This window comes from Drosophila nasuta, chromosome 3 (assembly GCF_023558535.2).
Source record: "Drosophila nasuta strain 15112-1781.00 chromosome 3, ASM2355853v1, whole genome shotgun sequence".
Classification (NCBI taxonomy): domain Eukaryota; kingdom Metazoa; phylum Arthropoda; class Insecta; order Diptera; family Drosophilidae; genus Drosophila; species Drosophila nasuta.
Window position 1 is genome coordinate 20,567,994 of NC_083457.1, and position 14,140 is coordinate 20,582,133.

General features: G+C 36.6%; 2 protein-coding genes across 3 annotated transcripts; both read right to left on the reverse strand.

Annotated features, from left to right (window-relative positions):
- Positions 1–184: 184 nt before the first annotated feature.
- On the reverse strand, positions 185–4,023 carry LOC132790333 (larval cuticle protein 2-like). 2 transcript variants are annotated; one of them, XM_060798823.1, is made up of 2 exons: positions 3,953–4,023; positions 185–648 (listed from the first exon to the last, which is right to left on the reverse strand). In XM_060798823.1, exons 1-2 carry the CDS (start codon positions 3,962–3,964, stop codon positions 187–189), a joined length of 474 nt encoding a protein of 157 aa, XP_060654806.1. In that variant the 5' UTR covers positions 3,965–4,023; the 3' UTR covers positions 185–186. The 2 variants fall into 2 exon arrangements, with proteins under 2 accessions (XP_060654806.1, XP_060654807.1); XM_060798824.1 differs by lacking the exon at positions 3,953–4,023 and adding an exon at positions 708–753.
- On the reverse strand, positions 3,375–4,032 carry LOC132790334 (larval cuticle protein 2-like). The gene is made up of 2 exons (XM_060798825.1): positions 3,953–4,032; positions 3,375–3,894 (listed from the first exon to the last, which is right to left on the reverse strand). Exons 1-2 carry the CDS (start codon positions 3,962–3,964, stop codon positions 3,457–3,459), a joined length of 450 nt encoding a protein of 149 aa, XP_060654808.1. The 5' UTR covers positions 3,965–4,032; the 3' UTR covers positions 3,375–3,456.
- Between the last annotated feature and the right edge of the window lie 10,108 nt (positions 4,033–14,140).

Consider the following 14,140-nt stretch of genomic DNA (forward strand, 5'->3'; position numbering starts at 1 on the left):
ATAATCTCGGCTGATAAAGTTCATCAAGAATATATATACTCTACCTAAATCTGTCTTTATGGGTAGCGGGTATAAAAACAACTATAAATTTAGCACATAATGGTATGAATTTCCATGAATTCGATAATGACACATATGCTACTTAAAGAGTTTGAAATTTGAGTTTATTTTCGTAAGTCCTTAAATCTATTCTTCTTCTTCTTCTTCGTCGCTCTCAGGTACTGGGGGATGCGCTGCGATCCATTCAAGAGACCTCTGGATGGCCGCTGGAATTGGAGGTGAAGTGGGCAGATGGGCACCTTTTGGCTGATATCCGTTCTCATTAGCCACATAAGTCAGTTGGATGACTTCGCCGTCGGGTGAGATCCATCCGTAGTCGCCGTGAATGTTGCCATGCACATCACCATTTCTGGACTCTGAGATGTGGTTGCTTGTCTCCAAGACAGCACTGAAGCCATCGGCACGAACATCGTCCACACGGTTCACGGTCTCAGCGTGCACATCATCGTTATTGACATGGGGGACCACAACATCGACCTCTTTCGGTATCACTTTATTTGAACCGGATGATCCACCGCCGATGGCCTTAAGAAGTTTTGGCGAAAGTGGTGAGGCAAAAGCGATGCCAACAATGGCGGTGAAGATCAACTGTAAAAAGATCCATGATTAGTAACTATGATATCCTTGGCCTGGCACTAGCTACTTACAGCCTTGAACATTTTTGATTGTGATTGCAATTGGATAACGTTGAGACCAAACGTTGACTGATGTCGAACAATTTTTGTGCCGTGTCTTTTATACTGCAAAATCTGTGCTTAGACACAATAGACTATCTCTGATCGAAGCCTTCAAGACCTGTTGCACAATTATTATTAACAGACATTCCCAAGAATTTCTTTATTTTGTTTAAATTATTAATTAACTAGCATAGTATTGATATGAAAGCTAAATGTCATTATTTTGAACATCTCCGATTGGTTGCAAAAGCCATCAACTTATTGAAATTTAGTTTCCGGTTTCGAAATTAGTTCAAACCATGTTGAACGCAATGACGTCTTTAGTTAGTTGCTTATTTTTGCTCAATGTCAAAATTAGTTTCACTCAATGCCTTGAGGTTCAATATAAAGCACCGAAAAGTATGCAACAAGAAAATATTAATAAGTCAAACAGTCATCATGAATATTAACATACATAATAAATAAATATCTATATTTTAAAATAATTCAAATTAATACGTGTGTTTTCCAATTCTTCAGCTAGGAAACTATATGATCAACAAGAAAAGATCAAATATTCGTACTGATATTTGAAAAATACACAATGCTATATTGTAAAATTACAGTTACAATTTAATAAACCTATAAAAATAATATTAAATGTTACAATTTAACTATTAAAGCTATAAAAAGTATATAAAATATTCTTAAATTCTCCAATAAAATCGAAGGTAAAATTTAGTCCCTATATACCATAATTAGTGTATAATATGACAAATTTTATTTCATGAAAGTTTACTTGCCAGTATCTAAAGCGATAGGCTTTTTGCTGATAATTTGGTATATTGTATATTCCTTGGAATGTTTTTAATGTATTAGTATATCGATATACCAATTGTAGACTTTGCTATATTTTTAAATAATCCCGGAGTGTTTTGCATTTATTAGGAATATATAGCGAGCATGTCACAGTCAAACACACGCAACTGTAGATTTCCCATTTGCATATTTAATTCAGTAAAGTTAGTTTCTTAGGTAAGCCATATTTTACTACATTTCAAAATATATATTCACATTTCAAACTTCCATTGTGCACCGAATCTTAGGGAAGTTTGAAAAAATATTCAAAATACATTCCAGTCTTCTCGCCTTTGTATACTCACAACTACGCAGTCTCCTGAACCTAACACGAGCTCGTCTTACAATCACCAAAAAAATATTCTTTTTGTTTTGTTTATTATAAACTGAATATTAAATAGTTTCATAAAGACTTATCATGTTGACAATTTCACAAAACAGTATTGGGTTACGAAAACAATATTTAATATTATTTTTAATATTATTAATTCTTATTCATTATTCATTCTTCTTCATTATTCACATAATCAAATGGGGTCATGATCAAAACAAACATTATTATGTTTTGCACTTGTGCTTGCTTTGTATTTTATAGTCTAACTACTCTGCCACTTTCTTTGGCCAACAGTACAACTTCGTCATCCTAATTTGTGTACTTCACTTTCTTCTGTGACTTCAATACTCTCAATATTTACATTTTCACTCTCTTCACTTTCTGCAACGGCTTTATTACTTTCAACAATATTATTATAATAATCGCACACAAAATCTAAAACGTTGTGCCTCAGTACAATTTCTTTATTTTTATCATATAGTAATTTACCATCAACTGCACATTCTAACACATTCTTTCAGATTGCGCTCTTACGTTTGACAGATCAATAACATTTTCTACGTCCGTGAAATTTTAAATTGGTTTAATAAAATAACAATATCAACACCCTGATTAAATTATAACTCTATCTAATATAGTCTCTAACATTTAGGTGTTCATACGGGCAGACGGACATGGCTAGATCGTCTCGGCTGTTGACGCTGATCAAGAATACATATACTTTATAGGGTCGGAGATGCCTCCTTATGCCTAATACATATATTTTCTTCAGATACAAAGTTGTACACTATGGGTAGCTTGTATCACAGCATTAAATTCATCACCAAATTGTGTAAATTTCTGAGAAATCGATAATAAAACATTTGTCGAACTCTTTGCAATAGTATAAAACTGCTGGAATACTACAAATATTATTCGCAGCCATTCTCACTTTTTAATTTATTTTTGACAAAGTTACTGAATGAATACCAAAGTATTGGTATGAATACCAAACTGCATTATTGTGAGCTGGTTGCTGAAAACTTCGCCTATTTGTCACAATAGCCATCAATTTAGTAGAATCAGGTTATTGAACGGTTTCGATTTTTAGTCAAAATTGTGTTAAGGACCGATTTAATTAATTAATGATGTCATAAGTTAGTCGCTTATTTTTGCTCAACACAAAAACTGGTTTCACTCAATGACATGAGGTTTTAAGTAAAGTACTGCAATAAAAACATATTGAAAAATCAATCTATTCATTTGACTGCGTCTAGTATTAAAAGATTTCAAATTTAACTTACCAATAACATAAGTTTTCATATTTTTTGCTAAGAAATTGTAGACATGTTAACAACCCAATGTAATGACATGGGAGACGAGGACGGTATAACTGACTAAATAAGTTGATCACTTAATAGTAAGCATTCTTGGAATTCGATTAAATTAGACAATTTTCTATTTAAAGAGATTGCAATTTGAGTTTATTTTTGTAAGACTTAAAAACTATTTCTTCATCATCGGTATTCTAAATAGAAGCCACTTCCCATCAAATGACCCAATCAGGTTTTAATCTTCGTAGGTCTCAGGTGCTGGAGGATGCGCTGCGATCCATTCAAGACCCCTCAGGATGGCTGCGGGAATTGGGGGTGGAGTTGGCAGATGGGCACCACTTGGCTGGTAACCGTTCTCATCAGCCACATAGGTGAGCTGGATGTGTTCGCCTTCAGGTGAAGTCCAGCCGTAATCGCCGTGAATGTTGCCATGCACATCACCATTCCTAGACTCGCTGATGTGGTTACTTGTCTCCAAGATAGCACTGAAGCCATCGGCACGAACATCGTCGACACGGTTCACGGTCTGGGCGTGTACATCATCGCCACTGACATGGGGGACGACGACATCGACGACTTTCTTTGCACTCGATAATCCAGTCCCGATGGTCTTAAGAAGTTTTGGCGAAAGTGGTGAGGCAAAAGCGATGCCAACAATGGCGGTGAAGATCAACTATAAAAAGATCCTTGATTAGTAACTGTGATATCCTTCGTCTGCACTAACTACTTACAGTTTTGAACATTTTTGATTTTGCAATGGAAGAACGTTGAGAGCAAGCGTTGACTGATGTCGAACACTTTTTGTGCCGTGTCTTTTATACTGCAAAATCTGAGTTTGAACACAATAGTATACGAAAGATGCTGAAAGATTTCAAGACCAGTTCTTGCACATAGCACAATTATTATTAGCAGACGTTCCCACTTTTTGTTTAAGTTATTGAATTGAAGTATTGATATCAATACCAAACTGCATTTTTATGAGCTTGTTGCCAAAGACATCGCCCATTTGTCACATTAGCCATCATTTTTGTAGAATCAGGTTATTGAACGGTTTCGAAATTAGTCCAAACAGTGTTAAATACACATTGCATAAATAAAGTACGTCATAAGTTAGTCGCTTATTTTTGCTCAATGCCAAATCAGGTTTCATTCTATGACTTGACTTTTATCTAAAGTACTGAAAAGTATACAACAATAAAATATTGAAAAATAAAACTGTTTTTTTTTTTAATGTTTGTATAAATATAATGAATTTTGCCTAACTTAGAAAAGCAGAAGTCTTGCATATTTACTAGCTAACAAAAAATATAAATTTAGCAACCCAATGTAAATTTTATTACATAAATAATCGTATAAATTACAAGATTCCCATTTTATAGCCAAAGCCATTATCAATATTATCAAAAATGTACGATATGTAAATAATGAGTGATCTGTAAATAAATTAAATGAGTGATCTGGAAATATACTAAAATATACCGAGTACAAAATATACACTTTATCTGCACTGGATGATCCACCGCCGATGGCCTTAAGAAGTTTTGGCAAAAGTGGTGAAGCAAAAGCGATGCCAACAATGGCGGTGAAGATCAACTGTAAAAAGATCCATGATTAGTAACTATGATATCCTTGGTCTGGCACTAGCTACTTACAGCCTTGAACATTTTTTAATTTTGCAATGGAAAAACGTTGAGAGCAAACGTTGACTGATGTTAACACTTTGCGTGTCGTGTCTTTTATACTGCAAAATTTTTGCTTAGACACAATAGACTATGTCTTATCAGTGGCTTTAAGACCTGTTCTTGCAACTTGCACAATTATTATTAACAGACATTCCTAGGAATTTCTTTATTTTGTTTAAATTATTGATGCTAAATGTCATTATTGTGAACATTGGTTGCAAACGCCATCAACTTATTGAAATCTAGTTGACGGTTTCGAAATTTGTTCAATCTCTGTTGAACGTCAATGACGTCATTAGTTTAACGGTTATTGTTGCTCAATATCAAAACTAGTTTTTTTAGGTTTTATATATAGAAAAGTACTGAAAAGTATGCCACAATAAAATATTCAGAAATCAAACAATCATCTCAAATATTAACATGCTTATAATAAATATGTCTATTTTAAAATATTTCAAATTAATACGATTATATGAAACTGTGAAATATATTCTTTATTAACAAATTGTTCAGCTAAGAAATTATATGAGCAACATTCTATTTAAATTCATGCTGATATTCGAATAATACAAAATGCAAAATTGGAAAATTACAGTTGTGATTTAATAGTCCTAGAAAATAATAATAAAAACTATAAAAAGTACATAAAATGTTCTTAAAGTCTCAAATAAATTTGAAGATAAACGAAACGAAATTTGAAAAAAAATATTCAAAAGACAATCCAACCCTAATTATCATTATTATACTTATGTATATATTAATGTCATTTAATTCTCTGCATCGACGCGCTTCTAATAATTAACAACCAGGCTTTCACTGGACTTTCCAAAGAAGAGGGTGATAAGAGAGACAGTAAAAGAGCGAGAAGGAATACTACATACAAATTATTCACAACACAATTTAACGAAAATGATTTAATTAAATTTATTTGCACGCTAATGCCATTTGCCACAATGCCGCTGGGGGCCAGCTGGTAACATCAAAAGACAGTGGAAATTAATCAGGCGCACACGCAGCTGAGCCCCGCCCACTCGACACGGCCGACGGGAGCCTGCGGCACATATAATTGCATTAATTTATGTGTAAAAGCCACAGAAATTAAAAATAATAATATGTAATATGTATAATCCAAATATTCAAAATGCTCAGACCAGAAAGTTTCAATATAAATTTTGCGCCAGCTGTCAAGCAACCCCTCTCCTCCCCTCTCTCTCTCTCTCTCTCTCGACCACCTCTTTTCTTCCTAAAGGAGGTGGTGGTGCTGAAGGAGCCCCGAGGCTTGTTCCCTCAAAAGCTACAGACGACCAGTTGAAAGACTAATTTTCACATTTGAACTGTAAACTCCTCGTCCTGGTCGAGCTGTAAATGCTGAAGCTAATGCGTTGGCGGACTATCATTTTGAGCTCGATGCTTAGGCAAAAGCATTGGGAGTTCCGAGGGGGGTGGATGGGTGGACGGGGCAGTGGTAAAGGGGGGCGGGCGTTGACGTTTTGGGCGTTTGAACGTTTGGGCACTTGGGCGTGGTTGGCCAACCAATTTCATGGTTAAATGATTCAGAAACAGAATTACAAAATTAGTCGGCCCGTTAACACAATGTAATTAACTTTTGCGCGACCGCTCTCAATATATATTTGATATTTATTTACCAGAGGCCCTAATGCCCCTCCGGGGTGCACTTTGCTCCGATCCCATTCCCCGTACTGTTTCCCGATGACAACTTTCAAACTATATAGAGTAAAAGTATAGTATATAACTGAATGGGAGCATCCAATTACCCAATTTCTATTGCTATCCCCGCACTCTCTTTGCAGCATTCGACAGCCAAACGCTGTTTCAAAAGCAATTTGAAACAAATTTTATTGCCAAAGTTTCGAGCACATGGAAAATGGTTCAAGTGCCACAAAAAGTTGCAGTTGGCGCGTGCCTGCGCCTTGGCTTCTGCTACAATTAGCCCGGCCTAAAAAAGTATGCAATTGTCCCCTTTTGTGAGGGACCCGACAAAGTGACAAAATCTTCATAGAGCATTAAAGATCTTCTCAATTTAAAAAACGTTAAATTCAAGGGATATGTTTAACTCTGGTTACCTTTTTCCTTCTCAAATAACTTCGTGAATGTTGTAATTTCAGCAATTGCATGTACTTACGTTTTACAACTCACTTCGATTCATGCAATGACAGGATAGCCAAGCTTCAATGCATTGCCAAATCAAACCACGAGAAACCTGCGCAATGATTGCCAAAAGTAAAAAAATAGAACGGACCAAAGTAAGAAAGAGCAGCTAGAGCAGCTACTACTTAGGAGCCAGCCAGTGCCATTACCAATTTTTTGTGCTTAACACTTCAGTGAGCAAATCACTGAGAGACTAAGACTGAGATACGGCGACATGTAGACATAGAGGCGGACGCACAGACTAAAGACTGGAGACTGGAGACTGGGGACTGGGCTGACGGGCAGGCAGGCCTGTGTTTCCTTTTGCTGTCCCTGCTTATGCCATCAGCATGTCATCATGGCAAAATCAGACGACATGCAACATTGCATAAAGATTTGTCACAGCTAAAGCCCCCAAAATGCAATGCAAGACAACCGACAAGCGACAAACGACTAACGACAAACGACAACACGCAGCGAGTGCCAGTTCGAATCCAATAGATAGAGACAGAGACAGACAGAGATACAGATTCAGGGAGAGACGGACAGACAGACACACAAATGCAGTTGCCATCGCATTTACCGATGATGTTGCCGCTGCAAATGCAGATACATGGATAGAGATGGAGATACAAGTAGAAATCGAGACTGAGACACAGCGAGCGATGAGCTCAAATCGCATTTTCGCATGTTGAATTTCGACAAACAACAACAAGAAAAGTTGAAACAGAAGCTGATGCTGATGCTGCCACACAGTTGTGGCGCCATTTTTGCGAGTGCAGCTCTAAGATTATATGAAAGTTAATGATTCACATGCAATTGAACTTTTATTACGGGCACAACAGGTGGATAAAAATTAAGTCAACTTTTAAATAAAATCTTTTTTCAAAAGCACCCAACTTGAACTCTCTAAACAGCGAATTTAATTCGATAAAATATCTTGATATGCCAAAAGTAATTAAATTTATATAATTAAAATATAGAATAATAAATCAAAAATTTATTTGCCCATAATATACAAAATATATATAAATATACTACATACTATATATACTGCTCAGCATTGAAAAATACTAAAATTCTATAATTTCAAATAATTTGAATGCTCTTCAATTTTTGAGTCGTTTACCAAACTCTTACCACTGCAAAAATATAAAATTATAAACTTGTATTAAATTTAAACTAAATCTACTAAATTTCCCAATGTTTTGAATTTAATATTGCTTTCATTAACTGGTTTTGATGTGTTCTTGATTTTTCTAAATCAATTATTCCTTTTAATCATTCAATAAAAGTTCTTACTTGCACAATTTGTAAACAGAAAAAAGAAATTATAAAAAATACCATCCATTTGATTTAATGAGTAAAAATTACTTTATAAGCTACCCTCGAAGCATAGACAGGCTAAGCGGCAGCAACTTGCAGCAAATTCAATTTCGTGCAGCTCGATTGCATTGCGGCACATTGGCCCGCAGTCTGAAAGACTTTGTGTTTTTGTATAGGAATGGGAATGAGATACAAAAATGGGTGACGAGGGTTAAAGAGAAAAAGAGTGGAATGCTTGTGCTTTTGCTTCTGCTATTGCTGTTGCTGTCGCCTTCTAGCACTGATCATCGATTCGCATTGCATTTCAATATATAAATATTTATACACAAGTAAATTTGTGCACAGCTGAGCAGCACAACAGCAGTCGAGTCACATCGCAGCGCATCGCATCGCATGGCATCGCGTCCTCTCATTGACAAACTCAGAATGAAGATATATGGACATACCAGGGAGAGTGAGTAATGTGAACTTGCATCGAATCCCTGGTAGATACTCGCAGTAACTTCAGCTCGTTCCAGTCAACTTGTCTTTGTCGCTGCCGCTTCGTAAATCGTTTAGTTTCGCATTTGTTTTGCTTTCAGCCCCAAGCCTGTGTTGCTGCGGCCTTAATTCGTTTTATTAGCAAAGTATCGCCAGAAATTTGACGCCCAGATATCAACACTATATATGAATATAGTATAGTTTGTGGTACGTAGTATGTTTTAGTATAAATCATGGCTAAGCCTTTATGACATATGCTAAAATTTAACAGCTTGGCAGCCTGACAACCAAGCCGGGAAGCTGTTAGGCCAACGGGCTATCGGTCTGCCGGGTTTGCCGGCGCTCAACCCATTTTTTGAAACCCGTGACAACCCATTTTCATTCACAACGCCAGCTGCCGGCTAGCTTCACCTTTGTGAGCACGCGACAAGCGGCCGGGTCGCGTTTTTGTTTGCTGTTTGGCCAACGCGTGACAAAATGATTAAACGGTTAGCCAGTGCCACAGCTAGAGCCAGCGACAGACCCAAAGCCATAGCCATAGCCATAGCCTGGCCATGGCTAGAATGCAGGACGTTGAGCCACCGATGAGGCAACTGTCGCCTGCCACGGCCATTGTTCGACAATGACAGTGCAAAATTGTTGATGACGATAACGATGTGATTAGATGAGTGGTTATTCGGTCGAGTCTGTGCTGGATCTATGGCTTCACGGAACTGCAGACGGGTGCGGGGAAGTTGAATACACGGTTGTGTGGGTGTCGAGCATGCTTGATTGTTTGTTTCGCTCTGACTAAAGTGTTGCTACTAAGTAGCACATTAAAATTTTTGAAGTGGACGAAATGGCGCCAGCTCTTGGAATACTTAATAGATAATTTCAGTCTTTTGCTCATTATGTTCAACTGGAAGGCCAACAAAAGTTAGGCCTATGAAAACAACGGAATTTTATGCATTCTGTTTCTACATGTAAACAAAGCTCAAGCTCAAGCTCAAGTAAGTAACAATATCTCGCAGACTTCAATTGGCACTATACAACCATTCTTAAAAACAGCTTCCCGTAGTATTTCCACAATTTTTTGTATTCATTAATTAACATATTTTGATAAAGTTTTTTCATAAACTGCATATGATTTTTCCCATACAAACAAAAATCATTATGCATTGCAATGAAAAATTAGTTTTTCATAATTGCGCTTTTAATGTTGAGTGAGAATTGCAGTCTCTGAAACGTTGAAGATATGAAACACAGACCTTCAAAGCTACAGAAACCCGCTACCCAATTTTAACAGAAGCAATATTATTAATTTTAAAATATACTAAATTAATATTCCACAAAAATACTGAAATTATTCCATCTCTTCTAGTCTCTAGGTGTTCATACGAGATGCCTTCTTCTGCCTGGTATATACATTTTCTGGAGCCACAAAGTTGTAAGTACCTTTGGACCCTTGTGAAAAATGTAGTTCTCATAAATTGAATAACAACTAACAATTAACTTTTAACGCGATAATAAAATTGAATTAAACTTAGATTCAATACATACATATACATGTTACGTTGAAAACTGAAAATTATTATTTTATTGCTTCATTGTATATTATAAAGTAAAAAATGAGAGATTGCTATGATATGTTTGCTTGTGAGATACCTGCACCCATGTTTAATAAAAACAAAAACTTATTTAAAGTGTCCTAACAATAATTATTATAAATTGCGATCAAATTGCCATTTAGAACTTAACCAAACCAACTGAGGTATTCAAAATTTGAATCAAACAAAAAATTAAATAATGTTAGTCAAACAAATTGTAGTTCTTTTTCGTATAATCTATAAAATAAAGTCGTTCGACCATCCCGACAGTCAAGCTTTAACATCTCTGCTGTTAATACTGATAAGTAATATATATATTGTGGTCTATTATATACATTTTCATTGGCTATAATACCCTTCTGACTTAAAAGTACCGGGTCTATAAAGTGAATATTAATGCAATTCCAATTATTTTGAATTTTTTTGAAATTGTGATAAATGTATTGAAATGAAATAATACTAAAAATAAATCATTTGATTACAACATGCAGCTTCAATTCAATTATAATTATGCCACTCACACATAACCAATTTAAGTGTGTGTATGTGAATAAAGCACAAACCAAACGACACTTGACAATTTTCATATGCTAATTATGTGCTATAAATTTCAGTTAGGCAATAAATCGCTCAAGTAGCTGGGTTTATCGTGGCCGTAAAAAAATAATGTGCAGCACCACGTGCTTGGTTGACATTGTTCCGAAACCAGATATAACCTGGCTAAGTGCCTTCCTTTTGCAGCCGTGCTTATTAGCCAAATGTTAAAGGTGCCAGGGACGACGACATGGAGCCTATGTATACCATGGGGAAGTGAGGTGAGGAGAAGTTAGATGCTTTGGAAAGCCAAAACTATAGACAGACAATTTCCTTATGAAATTAAAATAAACATGACATTTCTAGGTTTATGTACTTTTGTGCAGCAGCTGTGTCTTTCTTTCTCTCTGGAGCTGCTTAGGTTAAAACCCGATGCCCCGCACCAAACGACGGCCCGCTTTTGCCATTGCTGGCATGTTCTGACTTGGCTGTGACTGCTATAAAATGTCATCTTTTATTATGGCAAGGCTCAACTGGCGCAGACTGCGCCTAGACTAAGGCGCCCAGCCTTCGCTCTGTTCGTTTTGATAGTGGCAAACAATACTGTGCATTGCCACGCCCCTATTGCTCTGCGACTGTGTCTCTGTGTCTCTCTACGTCTGTGTCTGTGTCTGTGGCTGCCTCTCTATACACCCAGTTTATACGCTTGGCTACACACTCTGCTCCCGGCTTCATGCTGTGAGTTTCATTTCCGGTGCGACATTTTGTTACAAAACTTTATTTTCAATTTGTGCACATATTACACACAGCTTGCCACGCCCAACACTCCAGCCAATCCGCCCACTTTTTGTGTGCTTCGTGTTCGTATGTGTGTGTGTGTGTCTATGTGGCCCACTTATCTGGCTTTTGTTTTTATTTTTAGTGTAATTGTTCTATTTTTGCCATGGCAATTGCTTCACTCTACCACTCTCTGCCATTCCATAGTCCAATTCCAATTCCCTTTCCCATTCCGAGTCCAGTCGCTGCATGTGTCCATGCTACTTATCATCTGTGGGCATGTTTGGTCCATTCGTTTCGTTTCGTTTCGTTCGCTTCAGTCCAGTGACATTCGTTCGCTATCCCAGGCTCATGCTGTTGATTATTATTACAAGCATTATGACCGGATTTCACTGGCGGCAGCAGCAGCAGCAGCAGCAGCACCAACAACAGCAGCAAATGTCTGTGCCAGCTGCTGGTAATGAAATTAGTTTGTCACTCAGAGGCAGCTTGAGAAGCGGCTCGGTAACATGCTCATGGATTCAACCCCTCTCTTACTCACTCTCTTTCCCACCTCCCCACTGCTAAGATGCCCAATCTAAAGCCGCCTGTTTATGTTGCACAGCCATTTGGCCTATCTGCAACATCATCAGCATGGTCATTATCATCATTGTGCTCATCATGTTTATCAGCAGTCGCTTCCTATTTTGATTGCAATGAGTTTTCAGGTCAAGTGCGCTTCCGTCTCCTGCTTGACCGCTTCGTCGTCTTCTTGTTTTATTGAATTTCATTTTAATGTGGTTTTTATTGTTTAGACATGCACTTCAACATGATTTAGTTGATTTTATTTTACTTTACTTTTCGACCAACTTGGCCGAGATTTGCATGCAAATTGACTTTCACTTTGGCTCCCAAATATGTTTCTAAACCCGCTGGAAACGAGTGCACATTACCCCAAAAGTATTTGGTACTTAAAACTCAAATCTGTTTTTGCCATCCACAGATTTTTATTGAGTTTCTCTTCTCTTCTATATTTGCCATGTAAAATGCAAATACGCATCATGAAGCATAAACGTACATTTATCGACTAAAGAAATGCCAAGCACATTTAGATAAATATTAAGCATACGCATCGTGTGCCTAACAGCCCATGTCAAAGGTGCTTAATTTAATCGAATTAAAACAATTTTCCATAGACTGTCTGCTACCTTTCCATTATGTCGATTAATTGAAATATTTTTGTAGACTAATTATCAAATTGTTACCCATATCAAAGTCGAATGACAAGTTTAATTTGTGCGAAAAAGTTATTAAAAGTGTCCTTGCAACAAAATGTAGTAGTAAAGGTCATACAGAACTCTCGGCTCTTAAGCTTTATGAGTTCATGTAATCAATCAACTTTGATTAGTATTTGTGAGGGGCACATCAAATGTGCATGTAGAGGACAATGGCCCCCCATGATGTTTTCATCCAAGCTAATCCCCAAAGCGGAGGCCCAAAAAAAAAACTTTACTTTTTTGTTGCTTGTTGCCTAGATAATCGCCGGCAATAGGGTTGAGGTTTGGGGCAATTTTTCTCTTTTCGGTGTGGACAAAGAGAAAAATCAATATGTCTTGATGTAAGATAAAAGTGAAATAAATTGTATGGCTCGTAAAGTGAAAGTGTCAAATGACCAGGATGCTGAGAAGGCTAAGCAAATGAAAAGTGAAGATGTATGATAGTCGTAGGCCAAAAATAGTAGTGATACTTTGATACTACCACATTTTGCATTTGGATTAAGTCGAAGAGCTGCGTGCCAAATGACGCAGTTTTTGCTTTAAGCAGCGCCTCTTCGCCAAATTCCACTTTTTTTCTGCCTTTACGCGACTTTAACGTGAAGCAATAAATACTTTTAAAAGATAAATAAATCCCCTGACACAAACACCAATCACTGTCAGGGCGAGCACATACTCGACAGAGCGGAGGGTAACCGCATAGACCCGGCAGCTAAGCAGCTTAGTCCAGCACACAACGCCACCTATGTTTCAACTTTCGAAACCAGAATAAAACAAACAAAAAAGAAGTAAGAAAGCTACAGGCGAAAGGTCTTCACTATGAGATACTGGTTAGGATTAACAAACAGACTACAACAACACAAAAATATGTGATTTGTTTTGCTAGCGTTATTTAAAACCTTAATGTTATTGATATGTACATATGTACTTATTATTTATGTGTATTCAAATTGCATACATCAAGTATAAAATTAAAGTTATTGTTTTGATTTTCATTGTCAAATTTCAAAATAGCTGCAAATATAATAAATATTGTTTCATAAGCTATTATTATATTCTTTAAAATGTTTCATTTTTATCTTTTAACAAATAAAAGTAAAAATATAGTCTATTCTCTTTAAGAAGAAAGATCA